At 45.6% G+C, this 25,721-nt stretch overlaps 1 protein-coding gene across 1 annotated transcript in view; it reads right to left on the bottom strand.

Moving 5' to 3' along the window:
* LOC119455881 (neurexin-4) overlaps positions 1-25,721 on the bottom strand; it is an 88,174-nt gene that overhangs the window by 52,382 nt on the left and 10,071 nt on the right. Inside the window, exons 6-13 of the mRNA XM_037717396.2 lie at positions 23,881-24,050; positions 22,473-22,646; positions 21,095-21,253; positions 18,143-18,221; positions 17,342-17,479; positions 11,848-11,986; positions 7,242-7,348; positions 1,552-1,680 (exon numbers count right to left, since the gene is read on the bottom strand). Of these exons, the coding sequence (XP_037573324.1) occupies positions 1,552-1,680; positions 7,242-7,348; positions 11,848-11,986; positions 17,342-17,479; positions 18,143-18,221; positions 21,095-21,253; positions 22,473-22,646; positions 23,881-24,050 (1,095 nt within the window). The remainder of the gene's footprint in view (positions 1-1,551; positions 1,681-7,241; positions 7,349-11,847; positions 11,987-17,341; positions 17,480-18,142; positions 18,222-21,094; positions 21,254-22,472; positions 22,647-23,880; positions 24,051-25,721) is intronic.

Below are 25,721 nucleotides of genomic sequence, written 5' to 3'. Positions count from 1 at the left end.
TCCCACAAGCGCTGCCATGTTTGATCACATGGTAATGCGTCCATCAGTTGCCTTAGCTGTCTCCATTGCCTCCGTGGTTACGATGAATGTGCATGACACCCAGTGCAGCTCAAGAAACCTCTGTTCTGGCAGATATTATAGACGGTGACTGGGTGGACGACACAAAGCTTTGGCCACAGCTTTAGAGGACATGCAAGCACTTTAGGAGATCATTACGTCTTCTCAAAACATTGGAAGCAGTGTATACGGTGCTTGTACTAGAAGTGGGGCTGGAAATTTATTCCGAGCTGTCCAAATGTTTTCCCTTCTCAATTAAATCAGGAATGTAATGAATTTTGCTCTTCATTTTTTATTTTCCAATCATTCTGAAGATGTGGTGTGCCACAGTTTCTGACTCCGTAACATATCAAACAATGCATTACCTGACAACGTATCAAAGAGGATTCAAATACATAGGCGTCTATGACCCTGCTGGGACCGGCACGCAGTGCTGTTGGCTGCAAAAGACATGAAGCCAAGTGGACGTCTTGTCGCACTCTACTCAATCGGGTCTTCCAGAGCCAGGTCAGCGTCAGCGTTCTGGCCAATACTGTGTACATACACAGCTCTGAGCGGAGCAGATAGTACACATTAAACTACAGTGGAACCTTGTTGATACGATTCTGTGTAATACGTTTTTCAGGATGATTCATTTTTTTCCTTTTCCCAATAATATGATTTTGCTGGATAATACAATTTTCAGATGATACGCTTTATTTTCCGGTTCCCGTGAAGATCGTATCAACGAGATTCCCCTGTATACCTATCTACTCCTTTCATTTGGCACTGACAAACGTAGACAATTTTCAAGTACCATCAACATACGATGCCAGCAACACCGCTGACAGCATTTCTCATTGCTAGCATTGTGACACAGTGGTGCTGTGTGCGGTGCTGTGTATTGTAAAATACCATGTGAGGAGCTCAAGTGCTAACGCAAGACCTTGTTATCACTTTCAATGCCATTTTTTGGGGGGGTGGGATCGGATCACTAATAAGGACAAAAAGAAGTTCTACGCAAGGGCAACACAATGTAGGCATAGCATTCAACACTAAATCAAATACTATTATGGCACTTAACATCCAAAGGGATACACAGGCTATAATGGGTGCCGTAACGGAGGCTCCGCATTACGTAATTTGAATCACTTTGGGTTCTTTAACGTGCACCTCAGTACACAAGCGTTTTTGCATTCCTCCCCCATCACATTGTGGCCACCGCTACCTGGTATGCAACCTAATGCTGAGCAGCCAAACAACATAGCCATTGAGTGTTTTAAAAGATCAAAGTGATTAATGTGTCACAACATTAGTTAGCTGATACCATTCAAACAAAGTTATATCAGCACTATGACACTACAAAAACAACTTACTTATAACAGAGCAAAGGAGAAAAAAAAATAACATTAACACAATTGACACACATTGGCATGCACAACATTTCAATAGCATTAGCTAAGAAGATTGCTCTGGGAGGAGAACAGTTTCTGAAGAAAGGAGAAGGTTACTCACGATGGAAGATACACTCAACAGGAAATGGAGTAAGGGGTCCACTGCCATCCACGTCAATGAGGATGTTTGCCATTGTTTCGTCAGGCTTCTTCTTCATCTGGTACGCCTCACACGAGAGCGGGTGCAGTGCTAAGGTTGTACAGCAAGCAAGCAAGAAAACAAAGTGATTATGCTAGCATCCAGGTCTTGCAACACGGCAGCAGTACAATGTACAATCTGGTCCACTCCGAATAAGAACAGCTGTTTAGTATTCTGATTCTGATCATTGCCCAGAAGTCACATGAAGCTTAGGGGGCTAACTTTTCATCAATATACCTCTGCCCAACACATCATGGTGGCCACTTTTTCGCACAAAAGTTCAAGAAATGCTGAAGTTTCAGTAGCTTATGCGCCATCGGGTAGAACCCTTTAGTGTGGACCATACTGTACGCAGACCCCTTTGTGTGTAAACTTTGTCAAATGCTTATACAAAGTGAAGGCTAAAAAAAAACTAAAAAAAAAAACAACATTCACCAGTATTGTTTCTGAACCACTAGCATAAATAAATCCTGTCTTAAATGTTCATGATCTGAACTAACATAAAAAGACTCATTTAAGCAGCCACGAACAACGACGTCTTGTCGCCAGAGCCCGGGATGCTATCGCGGCCAGAGGATTCCTGGAATGAGGGACCCTCCCACCTAGAGTGATCCACAGCTCAAACGCTCGGGAACACCGTCTCGAAAATTAAAGTTTATATCATCATCATCATCAAGCAGCCATTTTCGCATGCTGGTATGCTTCTGGTTGGGAAAAAAATCAGAGTGAATCTGTACTGTATTTACACAATTGTAAGTCGACACGAAGGTAGGTCGACCCCCCCAAAATTGCATATCTCAAAAAAAAAAAAGAAAAAAAAAGCAGGGGGGGGGGGGAGGAGGAAAGACCGTGCGAGTGCATTTCACACAAGGGAAATTTATTGATGGAATTGCATAAGACTACTCATATTCACTAGAGTCAACCTCACTGGTACTGCTGCCCTCATAGCTGCTGCCGTCCCACAGTACGTCATCAAGCGCAAGTCCACACTTCGTGAACGACCGCACTACGACATCGTGCGGTACAGCCGCCCACGCAGAGAGGACCCATCCGCACACAGTAGCCAGGGAGGCCCTCCTTACACGCCCGCTTGGGGTAAGTTCACGGTTTTCTGTGGATATCCACTAGTTGTATTCGCGGCGCAGGAGGTCCTTTAAAGGCTGGTTGACCGCCAAATCGAGGCTGAAGCTGCCCTGTCAAGCCACCGGGGGGATTACGAGCATGTCGGTGCGCTCCTTGTGAAGCACCGCTTTCACCTTGGCAGTGGGGTGGCCCCAGAATGAGTCCAACACTACTAGCAGGTTGGGATCTTTTTCTCGAGGGATGCCCCCGGCCTCAGGAGCCACACCAGACGGTACCGCTCCACTACCACCTCATCTGTCCATAAAGCCCTTCGCATTCGCCCGTACCACAACGCCTTTAGGAAGTATTTCTTTAGGCATCGTCTTCCTTTTGAACACGATGTACGAGCGAAGCTTGGCGACATCTGCCAAGCATGACAGCATGACAGTAAAACGCAGCTTTTCATTGCCCGTTCTGAGCAGATTCACATCGCATGCTCCCTTCACGCTCACTGTCGTATTGCTGGTCATGTCAAAGTATACAGGAGTTTGGTCAGCATTGCCAATCTGGCCGAGCAAATACCATCGGGAGTCGTGGAGTTTCAGAAAGTGCCTATGGAAGGCAAGGACCTTCTCCTCGTATGCGGCCAGCAACTAATGGCACACGCTGGTGCAGCGACGTAGGGAGAAGCCAGCCCTCTTCATAAATTTAGATGCCCAGGCCCTCCTAGCTTTGAAGTGAATCCTTGGTATCCCTGCTTCCGAAGCGAAGACACGGGCTTGTTGCGTGATCATTTCACATGTGACCAACAGCGATCGATCGCGTAGATCAGTCACGTATGCCGCAAGCTTCGTTTCGTCTCCAGATCCAGAAAGCGTCCTGACTTAGGCCCACAAAAACCACGGCGCTCGGAGTCGCATGAGAAAATTTCCTCGCGCTGAAGCTGCCACTGCCGCACCACACGTTCACTGACTCCAAACTTGCGTCCTGCTGCGCAGTTGTTAGTTTCCTCGGCATAGAGGATAGCAGCCCGTTTGAAGGCTGCTGTGAATGAGTGCCAAAAGTTCTTTGCACCTAGGGCACTCATGACAGGTGCGACGATTCAGCACAGCAGCAGAAGTGCCAGATGCACACGGCCGTCGAAAAGAAATCGTATTTCAAAGAAAAGCTCTTCCGCCAACTACCAATACCCCCCAAACGGCGGCTCTACCATCAATGATTGATGCTCCCACAAGAGCCGTGCGCTCGTGGCGCACGCAATCAAAATGTATGCAATATGGTAAATTAATACGCTACGCTTCTACCGTAACCATGGAAATGTAGGTGGAATGTTTCTCTTGCCGTTACTAGCGGTACACGGTTCGGTTTCGATTCTAAGTCGACCCCCCAACATTGGATTGTCAAACCTGAAAAAACATGGGTCGACCTACAATCGTGTAAATACGGTGATATACACCTGTATCATTTATCTACTGAACAGAATATATACCAGTTGTCCCACAGAACTCAAGCCAATCTTTAAGATGCTACGAAGATGGACAGAACCAAAGTAATGTTGCTTGCCATCACTTGGAGCTACAGTGAACTCTCGTTAAGACGAACTCGGTTAAGCTGAATTCTCGCATATAACGCACAACATAGGAACGTTTATTTGGTTTTCCATAAACTCAATGCAAAAAAAAAAAAAAATCTGCTTAAGACGACCCCGTCTCAGACGTACTTTTCGGTAAGACGAACATTCGGAGTGACTGCCACCCCTACCGATCCTGGAGACACCCTACTGGAGGCCTGCGGCGCACATCGCCCGTGGACAGAGGCGAAAACAAGAGGAGGGAACAAAAAAAAAGTAAAAAAAAAAATCCTTTCTCTGCCTGCTTGAAGTCCCTAGTGAACTTTTTACAGCAGCACGAAGGCACAAAAGGATTTTTAAGGTCATTAGATGAGATGACGTCTATATGGCTGCTCGCCAATTTGAATAGAAGCGACAAACATCCATCACGGACTGGATGAAACGAAGTAAGAGTACCACTTGAAGACAGTTTTCTATTAACCCTTTCAGAGTCAATGTCGTACATGTATGGCCTCCGCGAACACCTTCAAAATGGTCAATGACGTACATTTACGGTATCGCTTGTACATTTAAAAAGCGCGCCTCTTCCGATCATTTATTTCGCTTGGCACGTGCTGCCGCTTGATGGAAACACGTGGAATTTTTTACTAGCGCCAATGCCTCTCCGTTCTTTTTTTTTTTTTTTATGGCAATGGTGCATTGGCTATCGTGCGCGCGGCGGCAAGTGCGCGCCTCTTTCAATCATTTCTTTTGCTTGGCATGTGCTGCCACTCGACGGGAACACGTGGAATTGTTTACTTGTGCCAATGCCTCTCCGTTTTTTTTTTCTTTGATGGCAACGGCGCGTCAGCTATCGCTTGCGCATCCGGGCGCGCACGCGCGGCACCGGTGGCAAGTTACGGTTTTCTCCTACGGCAGATCCCGCTTGTTGCACGCGCTAAACTGATAGCTATCTGGTTTCAAATCTCTCAAAGGATGACTGACCACTTGTTACTCAATCGTTTATCGGCCACCGCGGCGTGATTACACTTGTTCCCAGGCAGGTGCGTATATACACAAACGATACTGCCGTTTTTGCGTTTCCTTTTTTGGAGACCACAAATGCTCTATCGCACCTTGTTGGCGATAAGACGAAGGCTTCTCCCTTGTTTCGGTTTCCGGACGGGCACACAACCATTTTCCAGTGCGCTTATCTTCTTATTCATGAATAAATATTGTGTATTTTACACCACAAACAATTTTTTCCTCACTTTACTGTCACTAAAAAAATTACGACCATATTTTTTCGAGATAGGTTCATTCAAAGAATTTAAGTCAGCAATAAAAAAATCGACCCTGGGGGGTCACAATTGGCAAAAAAATTCGACCTTCAAAGGGTTAAGTTCAGCTAAATAAGTGCTTTTTATGTCATTTCCGCCTTGTTGTATGTCTACTTCATTTACCGTTTGAAGTTCGTCTGTGAAGACAAGGAAATTTTCATGGTTGCTTAGAGTTCGTCTTAAAGGGTGTCTACTGTACTCAGAGTATTTTTTGCATTCCACCTAATTACATAATTAGTCTTAATTAATCAGTTTCTCAAATAATATTATTTTGGGGAAAAGTGCTAATGAGAAAATTGTAGAGCAGCATGAAAAACTAGCGGTCCAGCTTTCTCTTGCTCAATACATCCTACATCAAAGTGTTTTTCCAAGCACGAAAGAAGCCCCTGAATACAGAAAAATTGTCGGGTGGCTAGTTGCTCGGAGCACTTTGTGTGCGGGACAACCAGTGTGTGTATGTGCGCGTGTGGCTTATTGACAGAGACGTTATTTCACCTAGAACAACATTTTGAACATTTTTATTCTTAGAAGCTCTCCAGTTTTTATTTTTATTAAGCTATATGGATAAAATGTAAGCAAAAGAAATCTTAAAATAAGGTACAGGGTAGGAATTTCCAATGCTAACTATAAAAGAAAATTAATGTGTTGAATTACTTTACTACACCCATATAGGAAAGACAACCAAATTATCATGCAAAATCAGAATCTTTCATCAGCAGTTACATGATGCAGGTAATGGTAACACAGACATGCTTAACTCCCCCCTTAATATGGGAAAAATTGGCCACTTTTTTGAAGATTTTAGTGAAGATTTTTTTAATACTATCATGGTTACAATGTGATGCTATATATCAATCGAAAGCTAAATAATTGTACTTTCTAAAGATTTTAATTTTAAAAACTAATGTTAAGGCACAATATAAAACCATTTGTGAAAAACAAAAGTTATTGAAAAATGGATCAAACATTTGCATTGTTGCACTGATAACATAAAAAGAGGAAACAAAGGAAAAATCTGAAATATACAAAGTGTTTTCACATCAATTTCCTATAACAGTGCAAGTTTCAACATTATAGGTCATAAGGAACATGAGTTGAAAAAAATGATTTCTGCTTATTGTATACTGCCTAGTGGGGTTCTGAGGGTTTCCTCCGTCATCAGAAAATAAACCTGATGAACTCCATTCATCCTCAGAGTCACTGCTGCTAGATGTATCCATGCAATCACTTAACGATGCAACAGAACAACAAAAATGATGTCATTCACACGGAGATCTGGTGACCTAAGCACCAGCCATCTTTGCAATAAAATGTTACGAACCATGCTCTTTGTACTGACGTAAAAATTCTACACCACTTGGGGAAAAAAAACGTACTCAGTCTGTATATTATCCCTAACCTATTCACTGAAACTGAAACTACTCAGGAAATGAAACATTACTTCTCAGACGATAAACTAGATGAGCAATTCTGTAGGCGAGCTGGTAGTCTTAAATTGTTGCACAGCATGTATGGGACATACATGACCAATGTTCTATGGGTGTGGTAAGGAAAGAGTTAGCACCACGGCTAATTCAAATGAGAAAAAAAAAAAATCCAGGTATCAGTAGAAGCGCATAGGAAACTGCCGTCAAATTTCATTGCTAATAAAGAATACTCACAGACATGGCAGACAGCTCCAGCATAACCGGTATCTGAGCAATTGCAGACAAACTCCACAGAGTCCTGCTTGCAGAAACCACCATGCTCACATGGGTTCGGATGGCAGCTGCAAAAACGAACAGTTCAAGAATGTTAGCTTTCGTGCAGAAAACTGTTGTTTGAAGCAAACATTGCATGTACTACTGGCAGTCCACAGGAACCTGCATTAAGTATAAGTAAGTATAAGTAAGAAGGAAAAGAAAGTGACACATTATCAAAGTTGTGTAATGATGTTTAATTAAAGGTGATAAGCAGTTGATAAACAGCAGATAAACAGAAGCCTAGCAGCAGTGAACAGCCCGAGCTGTCTTGCAAATCAGAGCACGGGTCGTCGTCTTCGAGCTGCTATCGGAAACATGAGGCGCATCTGCTTCATTACATTGGCCCCGGGCGTGAAATGGAGGCATCCTGGTGATTCAGGGAGCAGACAAGATGAGGGGATGGTAATAAGGCTTCAGCTGGGTAACATGCTCGGTCTCACGACCTCGACAACGAAGGTCCGGCAATGATGTGACGTGCTGAACAATATAGTTCACAGAGGAGGAGGCATTGATGATCTGGTACGAACCGTGGTACCGCACAAGTAGTTTAGAGGAAAGGCCGGGGATGTGAGGCGGTATCCATAGCCAAACTAGGGAACATGACTTGATTGTGGGAAATGTACCTGGAGTGAGGAAGGCAGACGATCCAGACCCAAGTTGGAAGCGGACAGAGAAGGACGTGGATGAGAAGGAATGCTGAGAAGCGCAAAAAGAGGAGATGCAAGAGACAGACGTAGCAGCTGCATTACAAACACGAGCAAGTAGTAAGGATACCAAACCTTTGCCAGCATTTTGCAACCAGCTTTTGCATTTTGCAGCTTTGCAAACATTTGCCCCTCACGGCCGTTAAGGGGTTAAATATAACTGCAGAAGACTTTAAAGAATTACAGAACAAGGATGAGTCAATAAAAAAGTGTGAACAGAAGATAGGGGAACGGGTGCAAAGGAAAAGGAGTCGGACAGTAGTGGAGTTTATAAAGAAGAATAATCTATTATACTGGAGGTGTATATTTAGTTCAGGTAGGGAAGTATTACAATTGATGGTCCCGAAGAAGCTGAGGGATACAGTACTGAAGATAGGACACGATAGTGTAATGGCAGGTCACCAGGGAACAAAAAATATGTCAGAAGGAATAACGGAAGAGTTCTTTTGGATCGGGGTGCAGAGTGATGCGAGACAGTACGTAAAATCATGTGACGTATGCCAAAAGACGATGGCTCAGGGGAAAAACGAGGAGAAGACTGGTGTTTGCATGGTGATTGCCTAAGAGAAGGAAGAGAAATTGAAGGAGAAATTGGGGATGGGACAAGTTGAGCCCAAGGAGGATACCCTAGACAAGATACAAGCAGTGGACAAACCCAAGACAAAGAAACAAGTAGCGACAACACAACTTGAGAGGGTGGATTCTCAAAGTCGAGGAAGTATTTTCAGATCTCCCAGAGCGAACAGAAGTAGGGCAGTGCGAGATACAGCGTTCAACAGAGGAACCCGTGTATATAAAGCTAAGCCGACGGATAACATATAATTAGAGGGAGCCTCACTTTACAAGAATACGGTTTCCACATAGAATACATTAAAGGACGACAGAATGTGGGGGCAGATTACATGAGTAGGGCGATGGAGTGATCAAGTAGTGAGAGCATAACACGGACAAATGTACATATGTAAAGTGGTGCAAACAATGAACTCGCGAGTGTTGTGAACAGTGCAAATGGTGAAATGTGCGCCACAGTGCAGTGAAGTGTGACGTGTGGGGAGACACGCCGACGCACAGAAAAACACCCAAGTCACAACAAGAGTCAAGTTTGTCGCCTAAAAGAAGACCGACAAAAGGCAGTTTTTTTAGAAAAAACTAAAAGGGGACCCATGTCATATGTAAGAGGCCACCTGCGGCGCGAAAAGGAAGAAGAGCACGAGAAGCATGGCGCAGTCCGAACGGCACGAGCCCTCGAGGCACGTGACCCGAGCTGTAATCAAGGGAAGAACGACGCTGTTCGTGGATTATCGACATGGCTCTGGGCCTGGAAGGTCGCATCGTCAGCTACGCTCTGGTGACGGGAGACTTGGGGGTCCCGCTGAGTCCGTGACGTTGGCCGTCCAAGGTGTGGCCGTCGACATCGGCGAAGTTCGAGTGAGGCTCCTGGACTGGCTACAGCCTCTCACGGTGGCACCGGGCACCCCAGAGAGGATCCCTCTTCTGCGGCAGACCGACACGGTCGATAGTCCTCAGGATACCATGTCGGCACTCGCGAAGAAGTTGCGACGTATCCCGACGTTAGGCCTATCCAGGTAGGCCTAGGCAATGCCGTGCCACGTCATGGACGAAGTTGGAGACACCAGCATCTAAGACAAGTGTGTTGATGGGCCGACGGCAAGACAGCTACGATTACAGAATCAACAAGGGTACTGACTTCTTGGAGGAAGATCCGACGGACTTCGGACTGGGAAATACGTGCGACGACAAGTGCAGTAAGACGACTCTTCTTTGTAGCGTCGCAGACGTAGGCCAGTGCTGCCTGACATTCATGTGGTAAACGCCCAGAACTTAACGTAGGCAGAAATAAGGACATGTTTAGTGTTTACTAAGTAGGTTGTATTAGTGTTAGTGTTATGTATTAGTTTGAGCGAGTTTTCCTTTTAAGTTTTGGGGTTTGGTTGTAATTAAAAAATCTGTTCGCTCTGTTGACATGCGGCTTCCACCTCCATCTCTTATGACACGCGCACACCCCCGAGATCAGTGACAAAAACAAAAAACACGACAGCGCTGGAAGTTGTAGGGTGCCATCTACGGAGTGTTTCACCACAATAATTTTTCAAATTGTTTTATTATTAGAGGAGATAGGAGAAACTGAAATACAGTAGAACATCGTATGTTTTAGAAAAAAAGGCGATGAAAACCTACTAATTGGGAATGGTTAGTACGAACAGGGAACAGTGGCGGGCTTGGGTTATCCTCATTTAAAACCATGCAGTATGCTCTGAATGGCAATAGGCCACGCATGCTGCGCCACATATAGGTGAAGATGTTCATCACAATAGGGTTAGCAGCGAGAGCTGTGAATGCGGCATTCGATGACCAGCAAGAAGATTTGCTGGTTTGATGCACCGGCGTTTTGATGTGACACGGGCAGGCAAGCTGCTGTGGCGGGCGACTACTGTTCTCGACCATGCGCGTCTCACGCCTTTTCTTGTGATCGCAGTTTGGCGATGTACTGAAGGTTAGTGCCGAAAGATCGTGTTTTCTGAGTGCTGAAAGATTGTGTTTTCCGGCAAGGTATCAACCGGCCAAAAAGAAGCATAACTGTACTGGGTCATTTTTGTATTCACGATCACGAACACTGGCGCCGGGAAATCGCACGAAATGGGATCGTATCAACGAGGTTCTACTGTATTGTGTTACCATGCAGTGAAGAGGCAAGCTTCACTGCCAATGTAGACACTCTCTCCATCTGCCTCGACTAGCATTCGCAAGCGGCATTTCTTCCCCGACTTCTCCCATACTGGACCTGAGACATTAATGTGACGACCTGCCTCTTTCTTCTTTTTCTTTTCTTCCACTTTTTCCGTGCGACCCATCTCCAGTGGAAGTATTGCGCATTCTATGTTGGATAATTTACCCAAGTCAGGTGCCATAATTGGCGTTGCTGCAGGCAGTGCATCTTATGTAGAGACATTTGTGCGTGCGACCATGACCCTCAGGCTGGAAGTGGCACTGCCTCGAGAGGAAGGGTGAGCGAGCATCTCCTTTAAATTTCTGCTGTTTTCATACAATGCACTGATGTGATACTTTGCACACGATTGCTACCGCCTAATCTATGCGACGCGCGCCGCTTGTCTCTTCGCAATGCCCAAAACTCATTAGGAGTCCTTCAATGATACCACCAATCTAAGCAGCAGGCTCCTCTCACACGTGTAAACCTTATGACAGCTTGAATACTAATGCAGCCCCATGTGTAAGCCTGTGCAGTCAAGCCTCTTTCTGGTCGCCCCTGCTGCCCCTTCCAATAAATGATGCGTTCTTCAGAAATGCACAAAGCCTGCTTACTCCTCTTACGCTAATGGCGTATTCAACTGGTTGTTTCAGAGCACTATCAGATCACTCCGATGGTGGTAAAAAAACAACGAAGCTGTATCGCACAGAAGACTTTACTAGCATTATTCTGTATGCTTCATAGGAGTGCTTGGCAATGACCGGTCGTATGTGCCATAAGTAACACTAGGTGCTGGTTCATGCCCCCTGGTTATCAACAAGCTGTTGTTATGGGGATGAATCCTGAACCTTTGTGGACACGTTTCACTATCTTTTCCCAGTTCTCTTTTACACCCTCGTGTGGCGATACACACTGAAGTTCTCATACTACAACTTATGTGAAATGAACAAGATTTTATGAATTAAACTAGACAAGTTGGTTTCGCCAAACTCTGCACGACCAGGGTGCACTAGAACTAACTTGAACTGCTTTCTACCTCACTATAGAACGCATTCTATATAAAGGAGCGAGAGCGAGAAATAGCCACGCATACCGGTCCACCATCTGGCAGGCGTCACGCCGCAGCTGCCCTTCCACCTGGTTGGATGGGACAGTGAGCACGTTGATGTAGCGCCCCTCAATGTACAGGTAGCGCATGCAGCCGATGAAGCCCTGTATCCCATAAACACCACCTGCACACATGGGCAGAAGGGCCTCCTCAGTTCCTAAACATTCATCACTTGTCGAGGTCATTAAGTACTCCCGCGCTCTGCTTCAAAGCTGACAAATGAGAAGCAGAATAGACGGAAAAGCATGACACAGGTCTACTTCGTTTCTTCCTATTTGCACTTTTTTGACATGAGAGTAACCACAGCCTAAGGCTTTTATAATGAAGTACTTATAACAAGCAGTACTTGGAATATCCTTTGTCATACAGGTAACTTCATTATAAAGGCTGCATCCCTTAGGGTACTAAATAAGGCAAAATAGGTGTGCTAAAACGAATCAAACTTTATTCTGACCATACTGAGATGTCGACTTTAATTAAAAAAAAAGAAATTCATCACGGGCACCACTTACAGAAGCTTGTATACTTGTCTTTCGGTTTACGCTTGCAGATTTTCTCAACAGCGCGCTTCAAAGTGAAAGTGAGAAGATTTTTTAGCCTGTTACTCAGGCACTGACTGGACTTGCATGCTATCAATGCAAAGCTACAACAAGGAGTCGGCAAAGATGCATTGTCCTAAGTTCGTCTTAAACTACCAAAATGTAACCTGAAACACTTAGATTCTTTTTTGTTAAACAGGCAAATTTATTGGAAAATTCTTTGGTATAGTGGCACTCAGATTATGCTGTAGTGAACAAAAACTAGATATCTTCACTGATTCTTTGGCGGCTATTCAAGAACTCAAGAAGGTTTACAAGGCAATGGAAATCTGTAGACAATACACACTATGAATAGTAAAACAGCTACTTGAGTCAAGGTACACTGGATTCAAGGCCATGCTGCAAACCCTCACAACATTGCTGCTGACCAGCAGGCACACTGCCCTCCCTAATCCAGATATTCCGTCTATTCCCCTCCCACCTCAGCCCTTTGACTCACTCCGAGCCGACAAGTTTTCTCCAGCAGGACACATGCACTCTTCTCCCATCGTGTGTCTGCTCCCTCTCCCTTCACCTTACTAGGCAGAGGAAGTAGTACTTAGGACGCTTCAGGCCAGGATGGCCCTTTCACAGGCTGTAATCTAAACGAGGAACTGGTCGCATTTACCACTGGGTGCTACGTGTCCATACTGCTCCGTCCCAGTGATGGAGGCAGATGTGTACCTCGTAATATTGAAATGTCCAGGCTTACAATCAGAACGCTCGCGTCTCCTACTGCAAGGCGGCCTCTGCTACAGCGTCACAACCAGCTATGACCGCTGGATACATGAAAACAGATTCCACAAAACACTGCTTCAATTCATACACAACATAGGCCTGACAGCACACATATAATACACATATAGACATTAAGAATTATGCCTTAAGGCATAATTCTCTATCGCAAAAAGAAAAACAAAAAAATTAAATTACAGTAGAACCCCGCTGTTACGTTTTTCACGGGACCGTAAAAAAAAAACGTAAGAGCCGGGAAACGCAAGAGCCAGGAAACAGGAAAAATTGAGAAATGGGAGTAGTGTTGAACTGCACACAATATTAATTCTTACGTGCGACAAAAAGTAGTTTCGCCCGACAGCCGAAGTATCGATTGCGATGAGCTATATAAAGTAAGAATAGTAGTTTTATAGTCTGTATAAACTTGTAAACATTCGGTTATTAACTAATTAACAAACATGGTGTCAGCGCCCACAGGCAAACATGAACACATCACACTCGATGAGCGCGGACACGCGCAGTTAAGCGCCGCTGCAGAAGCGAGCGAAGTGACCTTCGTGCTGTTGTCTATCGCTTCAACCCAAACTGAGCGCCGAGAACACGCAGCACGCACAAAGCCACGAGCCGCCGACGCACCTACACTGCGTAAAATCTGCCCCCACGCAGATCACTTTCAAGGTACGGCCCGCGGGATCGCGCGCCGCCGCGCAGTACGATGCCAGAGCACAACGCTGCCTGCTATCCCCCCCCCCCCCCCCCCTGCTCCCTCGCTGGTGCCACGAGCCGCCGACGCACCTACACTGCGTAGAATCTGCCCCCATGCAGATCGCTTTCAAGATACGGCCCACGGGACCGCGCACCGCCACGCAGTCTGATGCCAGAGCACAACGCTGCCCGCTATCCACCCCCCCCCCCCCCTCGCTCCCTCGCTGGTGCCTCGAGCGCAACGGAAGGAGGCGCGCTTCCTCCCTGCTTTTCTTTCGCGCGCGAGACGCGGTCGTCGGTTCCCCTCGCACGCTTTCACTCTCACATTCAGCATACGGCCGCGCGGCTTCCCTCGCACGCTTTCACTCGCACATACAGCATACGTCGCGCGGCGACGTATGCTGTATGTGCGAGTGAAAGCGTGCGAGGGGAGCCGACGACTGCGTCTCGCGCGCGAAAGAAAGCATACGGCGCGCGGCTACGGCGTTATCGCCCTTGGACTTTATACGGAACATCTATGAGCCAAAACCAATTTTAGGGCCGCAACGCGTCATAGACATCATCTTTAGATAGCAAAAGCGGATATCAAAGGCCATACTTTTGCTGGCGGAAACCGAAAATACGTAATAAATATCGCCCCCAGCACTTTGGGCGGCCAATACCATCGTCAAGCAACCAAGCCAAGCGACATGAAAAGTCAAAATGGCCGCTCGGGCCGGCGTGGTGTGGCAGTTCGCAACGTATGATGCGGGAACGGTCCTACAGTTGCGACGTAACAGCGGGGATACCAATACATTGGGTTCTATGGGAGCTGTGCCGGAACCGGCCGAAAATGACGTAACAGCCGGGAAAACGCAGCACCCGGGAACGTAACAGCGGGGTTCTACTGTATGGGGTTTTACGTGCCAAAACCACGATCTCATTATGAGGCACGCCGCAGTGGGGGACTCCGGAAATTTGGACCACCTGGGGATCTTTAACGTGCACCTAAATCTAAGTACACGGGTGTTTTTGCATTTCGCAAAAGAAAAACAAGAAGAAGAAGAGAGAGAGAAAGGCCCAATATTGCAGGTCACAACAGAACAAAGGAGGAGAGAAAAGCTTTGTGACACTGTCAATAAACAATATTTTATCCACCTCTGTCCCTTTGGCTGCAGCAGTGCACACTGTGTTTGACATTAATGAAAAAGCAACAACAACTAGTAGCTTAGAAACATAGGTACAGTAAAAGCTCGTTAATTCGGATTTCACGGGACCGAAAAAAAAATGTCCGAATTAACCGAATGTCGAATTATTGAGGGTATCAAGAAAACAAATAAATGCTTACTACGTCACATGCTCTTATTTGGAGTATGAATCAGCAAATTCTGTTTCTATTTTGCATAAACGCAATGCGGAAGCTGCAACTCTCGTCATCTCGCGACTGATTAGAGCTCGCAGCGGCGAAGGCCTCGCGACTTCCTCCACATCGCGGCCGCGGCGGGCATCTTCATCTGAGACGCGCTTTTCACTAGCGCGCGCACATCCCGTTTATTTTTTCGCCAATGTCGCCGGGTCGCCACCCATCATGATGTAGACGGTGCCCCTCTTCCTCTTCACAACCACATTCTCTCTCTTCATCATCGACAGCTTTGCACTGAGAAAAAACGAAACTATTCTTTGCCGCAACCGCGGCTGCTGTCAACGCGATCATGCACAGCGGCCTTGCGGTTCTGAAGGCGCGCGGCCGACGCACGCAGAGTCAAACTGAAACTACCGTTTGCTGCAACTGCGGACGAAACCGCTGTCGATATCGACGCGATCATGCATGGCGACTACCGAGTTATGAAGGCACGCGGCCGACATGCGTACCGAGTCAAAACGAAACTACTGTTTGCGGCAACCGCTGCAGACGGAATCGCGGCCGCTATCAAGACGATCATGGATGGTGACTACGCAGTCATGAAGGCACGCGGCCAACGCGGTGCTATGTGTGGCGGTAGACGCAAGCTTTAAAGGCACAAAGAGGCACGAAGCCTTCGGCGTTGTTGTCATTCCAGTACGATTTTTAGTGATTACTACAGCCAGCGATGCGAACTCTGTCGCTTCGTTTCGGTGGACGTTGTTTTGGGCGGTCCATTCATGTTGCGGAGGGTGGCGTCGCTTACAGTGCTATGGGCGCGGACCATTCTTGTTCGGAGGGGCGGAAGGGCAACGGGACAGAGGCGCGCGAGGCTGGCGATGCGGAGAAGGATGGAAAACAACGCGTGGCGCCGTGAAATGGCTCAAATTTCTTTTCTTTTTTTTTTTCTTTTCAAGGAGTTCGTATTCCATTCCCTGTCGGCACGGACACTTGAGTGAAAACAAAACTACTTTTTGCCGCAACCGCTGCGGACGAAACCGCGGCCGCTATAAACGCGATCACGGATGGCGACTACGCAGTTTTAAAGGCACGCGGCCAACGCGGTGCTATGCGAGCTGGCAAACGCAAGAATAAAAGCTTTAAAGACTCAAATACGCACGAAGCGTTCTGGCGTTGCTCTCATTCCTGTACGATTTCCACTGATGGCTATGGCGATGCGAACTCCGTCGCTTCATTTCGGTGGACGCTAACACCGTTATGGTAGAGTACACTCTAGTTATGGCTCGTTTGCGGCGCACATTTGCGGCGCTCTGCGCTCGCTGAGCACCGAGAGTTGTCCGAATTAACCGTTGTGCGGCCAAATACGTCTGAATTAACGAGAGCTTCATTGCATTAAATAATGAAAACGCCTGCCGGGACCAAAGGAAGTGTCTGAATTAACCGATTTTCCGAATTAACAAGGGCCAAATTAACGAGCTTTTACTGTAATGATTTTTTCCACAGGAAACAAGGATATCATATCTTTTTTTCACTACTGCCATGCTATCGTGACGGTGAACAACCACAGTGGCACAAAGCAAGTCACAAAACTAACTGTTTACTGGGTGAAGCAAAACAAGCACCACTCAGCACAATGACAGCGGCGAGCACATTCGTCAGCCATTTACATTTGACTCATTGAACGTTCCAGCGTAATTGGTGGTGCTCGCACAAGTTCTTGAATGTACAACACTATTTGTGTCATGCCCGCAATCTGATTACAAAAGGTTCAACGACAACACAGACAACAGATAGAATCAGCTACAAGAATCGAGAATGTTCCGATACATGCAGGCGGTGCCGAGCAATAACGTTTAACATTTGTTAGCCGGTGAAAAGCGGTCACCAGAAAAAGATAAACAAGTACACGTGTCACTACTGTATGTATCAGCTGGCCAAGTCATGTTGTCCCCTTTGCTACACAGATGATTTCATAGCAAAGGCTTTCATTGCAATAGTGTTACCACATGCACTTGGAAAAAATTGTGCCAGAATTACAAAGAGCTAAAGCAACGAATGGTAGTGTACTTGGAGTACAAAAAGCATTAGAAGGAGCTTGAGACTAGCCGTGGAGTCATACCTCCAACTAGGTACAGGCCGCCCGTCTCTAGGGAGAAGAGACGTGTGGTGATGCTGGGCACTCCATCCAAGTGCAGCTCAATGCGGTTGGTCTGCAAGGCCAGTATCAGGCGATGCCACTGGCCGTCGTTCAGGAGTTCTGTGGAACAGAGATTGTGTCCAAGCTCCTTGATGAATATTCACAAGTTCAGCACTATATTAAGATTAGAAAAAAACTTCACAATTTGCAGGCTTGTACAACAGTGCTGCTGCTTCGCAAGTGTGTGATCATAGTGAGTGGCCATGTAAAGACATCAATGAAAAATCAGTGACCAACTCCTTAATGACATCAGCCAAATAACACTCTTAGAGAAATTAGAGATAAACACTCTTACAGAAAATGATGCATGTGTGAGCTGTGTCATGGGAAAGTCAGTGACTGCATCACAAGCATCTGTCCACTGTAAAAAGTTCCTCATACGTAGTGTAGACTACTGTGCGTGACCTTGGTTAACCTTCCCGCTTTCTTCCCCTCCCCCCCCCCCCTTTCTTCCTTGATCTTTCTATCTCCTTTTAAATGGTTCTGTGCAAACCCCCCTCCTCCCTGCTGTTGAGTGGAACAGCAGAGGGAGTAGAATCAGTGGAACTCACAATCAGTTTTCTGCTGGTTGCTTTGGCTTAGTCTCATGCATGAATGAGTTGCCTCCATGTAAACTGCCCATGACAGTGTTGTTGCCGAGATGCTTCCACAGCAAAAAGTTAGACATGTAACTGCAAACAATCGCACCAGCATCAGGGCAGGGAGGAAATCGGCAACACTTACGATCAAATGGCTTGAGGAGAACCACAGGTGTCTTCTTGCCCTGAAGCTCAACCCGAATGCGGCCTGCATCCAGGAATAGCTGCGAGCAAAAATTACCAGCAAGCTTATAAGCCTGTGTTGACAAACATGGAGAAATATGGCTACATTCTCTTAGTCCCTGAGGGATATGTGTGGATTTCCACTGCAGCACTGTGCTGAAGTCAGGTGTACAGCAACTTCCCCTTTCATGAATCCACCGCCACCTTGCAAAGTTCTGCAGAATTCAATTGATCCTGTTTAGTTAGTTAAAGGGACATTAAAGAGAAAATTTATTTGAGCTGCAATAGTAAATTACCCTTCTATAACACCACAAAAGCAACTTTTACCGTAAGGGTGGCCTAAAAGCCAGAAAAGCTGCAGAAACGAATCGCAAGTAGCAATGCCACCTTTCAAGTTTCCGCACCTGCCCCCGCAAAATCAGGAATTTTGATGTCTGCTGGGGTCTAGTTAATTTTCTTATCGGTAAAGATTGACTACACTGTATCTGAAAGAGCCAAAGGCTGAGCTTAGCAAGCTTCAAGAACTTTCACCAAGTCACAGCAGCCCAAATACGAAAGATTGGCACCTTAAAGGGGCCCTGAACCACTTTTTATCGAAGTAGAGATAGACATTTGAGGTGAAAATAGGCTATTCCAGAAATACTTTGCCGCAAAAAGTACTTCAATGCGTTCTGCAGAAGCGGAGTTATTGGCTATCAAACACGGCCTGCCCTGTGCTCCCGTTCCTTCTTCAATGCCTTGCACTGCGAAGGCTACGGCAAAGTGGGGCGTGCCCACAAAGCTCTGACTTCTAAATGTCACCGTGGCGCGCAGTTCAAATTTCATCCACGACTTCCGATTCTGGTGCCTATGATGCACTAAACGCAAGCTAAACGTGGTTGTCCTCAGCAAGCCACAGTGCGCTTAGCCAGTGGACTCGTGGCGGCACCTCGCGGTGGTCGCGGTATCTACGCTGCGTAGCCCACTGCAGCAATCAATAGCAGCAGTCTAAGGGAATGTGCTTATGACGACATAAAGCACACAGAACAGAGTGAAGAACATAGCTTCTGTTGCAACGAGAGCGTTTGAGAAAAAGGTGACTTCGCGCTCCGATTGTGAGCCCCACGCGTGGCACATGAGTGAATAATTTGGCTGGGATGTTCACAGCAGCGTATGCCATCCGCTGAATGTGTTTTTTCGCCAAGCCTGAGGGGTGGCTCAGGGCCCCTTTTAACATCTGTGACATCACACGGACGTTATTCGAAATTGACTGATTCGTGGGGTTAAACGTCATAAAGCAACACTGGGGCTGTGCAGGCGCTATAGTGGTCGGCTACCAATCTTAAAATTTAAATTAAATAAACTATGGGGTTTTACGGGTCAAAACCACAATCTGATTATGAGGCACGCCATAATGGGGGACTCCGAAAAATTTGGACCACCTGGGGTTCTTTAACGTGCACCTAAATCTAAGCACGCGGGTGTTTTCGCATTTCGCCCCCATTGAAATGTGGCCGCCATGGCCGGGATAGGCTCCAATCTTATGGATTAATTTTGACCGCCTGGGATTCTTTAACGTGCTCATAAGTCTAAGCACATGAGCATTTTCCCATTTCGATGATAGCAAAATGTGGTGGCCGCAGCCAGCAACTTCGTGCGCAGCAGCAGAATGCCTTATCCACTGCGCCACCGCAGTGGGCATCAACGCCCAATTCAAATAATGAAAACTTGAAGTTCATTTTCTTTTCAAATAATCAACGTATTACCACAAAGTTGAACGAAAACGGGGTTCTGAAATAATACTTTGTCAGTCTAAACTGAATTAGTCTTTTCTCATTCACTTTAAGAAACACATGATACCATAACCCTAAATATTTAGGAGCCACAGAAGAGATTCTATACACTTTCGTATGCACTCTAATCACAAAGCAGGGGCAACTTTCTGTAATAATACCAGGCAAGTTAGTTAGTACATCCAAACCTACTTGGAGCGTCATTACTCTTTGGAAGCAAGTCATAGCGTTAAAGAAAAGTATTCAGGTGGACTGTGTACTCTGGATGACATTAGAGTCACTATAGTCGCTTGTCAGGAGAATCCCTTGTCAGGAGTTCATTGTCAGATAAAAACGCCAGCAGTCTTCACCTTCCTACCCGCAGTCCCAGGTCTCCCCCGTTTTATCCATCCCACACTTCTTCTGTCATTCCTTTCTCCATAATTTCACTTACCGTTTTTATTCGAATATCAGGCGTGGTAGATGTGTATATGTATATAGTCAACGAGAACCGCTAGAACCTAATTTAGAGATTTAACATTTGACAACTGCAAGATTCTCACGCGTCTTACTTTTATGACGGATGCGCACAAACTGAGCTTGCTTGTTTGTGGGTGCTCACACGGTGTGCCTCGCTTTCTCCGGGGCCTCGCATTCCTGGGGCCGTATTCTCTAATGACCCACATCATTTTATATTCTTCTGGCCCTTCGTCATCAGTTCGGGTGTGGATCAGAGACCGTCTGACCGTTCTCTTTGCTGGGATGGCATCCTTGGTGTGACATGATAAATATGGAAAATGAAACGGAATGTTTCAAACTACGAGTACTAGTTGCGTCAGGCCAATTTAAAACACTGAAAACGAGCTGTGTGAATAACATCACATTTGTAAAAAAAAATTTATCATGGTAGTTTATCCACAGACCTAACAATAAACGCTCGAGTTTAAAAAATCAAAGAATTTGTTTGTTGCTTTACAGTCCCTAACAACCTTTCTGCTTGTTTTTTCTCGTAATAAGCCTCTATGAAGAATCAAATCTGGAATAAAGAAGTGGGACTCTGGGGAGACGCTTTTTACGAAAAAAAAATGTGACCTTCAAGGGGTTGACGGAGCCATTTCACAGCTCACGACGCAGATGCCCATAGGCGCAACCACCATGCTTACCTTGACATAGCCTTCGATGGAGAACTTGTTGTACAGCAGCAGCCCTCGCTCGTTGAAAGTCCGGAAATCAAAACTGCAGTTCATGCTCGGTTGCATGTAGCCGTTCACCTTCAGCACCGAGTCCGAGGTGACAAATGTAACAGGGATGACTTGTTCGTACTGCAACCAGGATAAGGCTATTATTAGGCTCGAAATATTGCACTAATGTTTCTTTTTTCTTCTTTTTCTCTAGGTTGCTGCTCGTTCAGAAATTGAAAGACCCTTAGGGCCACCAAACACAAGTAAGATTAATAAATTACTCTCAGAAATTGCAGTGTTCGCAGTGCTGCTTTGAATTACACAAGATGAAAAGGATGTACACATGAATACAGGACAAAAAGCACAGACTGCAATCAGGATAAGGCCGTCATTAAGCTAAAAAGTACACTGATGCTTTCCTTTTCTTGTGTGGATTAGGAAAGGCGACGAGGCGGTAGTATCTTGAAGATGTGATTATGGGTGACACTACGATGAATATTCATGTGGCAACAGCTTGGCAAGGAATCTCTATCAACGGAGAAATTAGCTTCCACTTTGATGCTATCTTTGATTGAAGTCCTAACATAAAGCAGAGTAACAAGTATGCATAAATACTGTAAAAATAACAATAATTTATGAATTTCTTACGACAGTGTCATGCAGCTGGCAACCTCTTTTTAGCAGTGCAATTTCTACTTTACAGGGAAGTCAAAGGTTTGCCTGACACAGACTCCTTGCCAAACTGCTGCACGAGGAAGGCTTTACTTACCTCCCTGTTCATCATCGTGTTACCTCTCTAACCACGACAGCAAGATACTGCCAACTCTCTGCCTTTTGATCACTCGAGCTTGGTGCTCCGAACAAGGGGTCATACTCAAAACATGGCGATTGCTTTACATGAAACAAATAGTGTTTGCAAAGACAACCCTGAGCATTGGAAAATTCAGAGTAACTGCTCATTTGGTGTAGCGCGAGTAACCTCAAGAAATGTACCAGTGCACTCTTTTGGTATGTCCAAATTTTTAGCTGCTTCTCAGTTGGGCTTCACAGAAAATTTTGGTTATACAGTAATACCTCGTTAATTCAGATTTCACGGGACCGAAAAAAATGTCCGAATTAACCGAATGACGAATTATCGAGGGTATTCAGAGAACAATAAGCAAATGCAATAAGCGCCGGGCCTTCTCTTTGGAATTTTAGTTGTTTTTCTACCGTGCAGCTGCTCGGTACTTTGTAGATGCAATCACCACAGCGTGATCTATGCACCGCACTTGTCTGCTTGCAATGCCCAAACCTTGTCTGGGGCCCTTTAAAAACATGCAAAGCAGGCTTTTTTAGTACAAGAAATTTCTCTACTTACCCTACAGTTGTACAGCACTTGTCCGACCTTGCTGTATATATAGCTCTCCCGATCCCGCTTCAGTTCATACGCAACATTAGTGTCATTTATCATCAGGTTCTCCAGACAGCCGGAGAAATTGGCAGCCACTTTGATGCCTTCTTGGTTGAAGTTTGGCATACCACCAATATAAAGCTGAAAAATAAAGAAAAAAGAACAAATAAAGATGGAGAATGCTCATGAAAACTTGCCAGGCTTTATGCAAGAGTGCTGCCATCTTTTGGCAGCACAGTGCAACCAGCGGTCGGACGCCGTGCTCGAGGACTGCCCTTGCCTTCAAAGTATAAGATTTGCCTTGTGGCTTCCCTACAAGTACAGATTTTGTGAGCGAGCACTGGGTTTTGATAAAGTCATTCTGTTCTTCTGTTTCTGCGAAGCAACATTTTACACTACTTGTAAGGACAAGATTTACGTAATCCCTACAGTTATAATCAGGCCATGCAGTAATCTTGAGAACAACACAAAACGAAGAGTCACACGGTTATTCACCGCAGTAAAAGTTTGCAAATCTTCGTTCCCACGTATTCTATGATACCTTTGGCCTGACCACAAAATTTAGGGCAGACTGCTCTTGCTTCTTTAGGTTAACATATGAACACAATCATCCTTAAGAAAAAATGTTCCTATTAAACAGAAACTTTTGGCTCATGGCTATATATAACGAAGAAAAAAATTTTATGGAGCCCGTGTAGGAGCCCGAGTATGCTAAAATTTTCAAGCGGTTTTTGGACAACAGCTTGAAAGCACAGCAAGCAAAGTGACTTTGTTAAAAAGTTTTTACAGCCACCACAGGTGGCAGCCCCTTTACTGCGCGTTGTAAATGCTAACACAAGTCACATCCTTGAAAGATAGATCTTCAGAGCAGAAGGTTCAGGGGATTCAAGGGGCATGATTGTTTTTTTTTTTTAATTTACAGCCATATGACTAAACTGTACAATGAACCCACAGAAAGCACACGGAAATTAACTATGCTTCATTGACAATAGAAATAATGAAGAAAGGGACACTGACCTGCTGAAATCGAACTGCTTGTTCAGAAGTATATTATGCTAGGTAGCTACGCTAATTGAATTTTAGACATTTTAGACATTTCAGACATTTCCAGCAGAATGCCAAACAAAAAATCCAGGTTTCGGAGTTTGTCCTTTGCTATACTGCTATACAAAAGCTTCTGTATGCAAGCCGTAGCATCTTCTAAACATTTAAAAGTTTAGGTAAGGACGCCTTGGTTGGCATCTTGCTTGCCGTTTTAACAAGATTTTACTACTGGTCCAGGTGAGGCCATTGCGCAGCCAGGAATTCCATCAGAATATGTATCCTGTCACCGTTTGACTTCAGATCTTTAAGGAAAGGTCAAAATGACGCTTGCCTCTCTATTCAAATCCAGTTGGAAGGAATCGCCTTTCAGCCGCTGACGAACCACCACACGGTCAACTGTGAAAACCAGCTCTCGTCGAAAACGGGAGACCTGTACATCGTGCCACAGGTTATCGTCCAGCAGGCTGCCGCACCACACCTCGGTCACCACCCCTTCGCCACCTGCGATGTTCCACAAATGCACATGCCACATTGCTGCTTCCCTGATTACTGATATCACGATTAAAGTATCAACACTGTGAAACGCCAAGCCCTTGCGGAAGCCTACAATACCGTGACTCTAACACTTCACAATACAAGCCCCAGCGACAATGAAGCACTGTGCCTCATAGAGAACCAGGACGCGCGCATCACGGCGTTCAATAACCACAATCTTGTGCACAAGGTGTTTGAACGTTACAACACCGCCCTTCCCTCCAGCATGCACATCAGTGTCGCTGCCTGATGTCTTCCCAAAAAACAGAGAGAAGATAAGTGAATCAAATTTTAAAAAGCAATTGTTAGCGAAAATAAACACTGTGTGAAGGGCTGCAGAAGACGCACTGAAAGGGCCAACGTAGCTAATTATATATTTACATGTTTTAGTACAGTATTAACAAAGGTTGGGAGGAAGGTAACGTAAGTGTAATCAATTACATTTTAGTAATTGTTCATTTAATTTTGTGCAGCGGTAAATGATCGCTGTAATCAATTACATTTTTGAATGAAGTAATTGTAAGTGGTTGCTTTTTTTTTTCTGTAATGTCTGCAAATCTGAAATAGGCACACAACAAGTAGACAAAACCTGGAGATACCTGGAGCAAAGGGAAGAACGTCTAACAAAGCGGCGTCGCCAGGAGGCTGAGCGACGTGCCCGACCATCTCAGCAGCAGCAACAACAAGACGCTGTCGATGACGTCAAGGCTCGCCGATTGACTGACTATACGGTGAAACTTGGCGAAAGTGCCAGTGCGACTCGGACCTTCAAGACTGACTTTGTAAACAATCCGTTTGGATATGTGTGTGACGTGTGTAAAAGACAGTGGCACATGAAAGACTTGATGCCGGTAAGTAGTGCCATGCGTGAAACGTTGAGTTTAGCGGCGGCGCCTGAGTGGGGTAAAACCGTGGCGCAGGTTTGTACAACGTGCAAGAACTTTCTCGTTAAGCAGAAGATTCCACTCTTTAGCGTTACCAATGGGTATCGTTACCCGCCCATGCCACCATGTCTACCGGCTCTGAACGATGTGGCCGACTTGGCTCACGCTACGTATATCCTGGCATAGTCAAGCTAAGCCAATGCTAATTTTTTTCTCAAACTTCGCCTCCACATGTGACTGCCATAGGGAGCTTACATGCAATGCTGTTGTAGGCTGCCGAGGAGGCAAGCGCCATATGGATGGTATTTCTGCAAGGAGGAAACCACGGCGCGCCACTGTATGAGTGGTAGAAATGCTGGAAAAGAGGCTTGTGTTTGAGTTTAAGCTGTAAGAGAATTATGTTTTCTCGTATATTCAAATTACAATCCAACACTGTTGTGGTTATGTCATACTTTATGATTTTTCTGACACATTTTACTTTGATAAATTCAATTAGTTCACCAGCGCCTCTGCGCCACCCGGAGAGCCTGCATGGTAGGCGTGGTTCGAGATGATTTTCTTGGCCGGGCAACGCCCCCGACGCCAACACCACATTTTCTGCGACACGGGGCCCTTTAACACTATTGCATTAAAAACACCACTGCAGGAAGAATCAAACAGCACTGGAAAGTTCAGATGTATGTCCTGAGGTCAGCATCAGTGCTCTTAATGACACTGTAACTTCAAGCAACCACTATTTTACTCAGCCAAAACA

This window comes from Dermacentor silvarum, chromosome 6, assembly GCF_013339745.2.
Source record: "Dermacentor silvarum isolate Dsil-2018 chromosome 6, BIME_Dsil_1.4, whole genome shotgun sequence".
NCBI lineage: Eukaryota > Metazoa > Arthropoda > Arachnida > Ixodida > Ixodidae > Dermacentor > Dermacentor silvarum.
The sequence above is the reverse complement of the archived record's forward strand: the minus strand, read 5'-3'. Positions and strand labels throughout refer to the sequence as shown.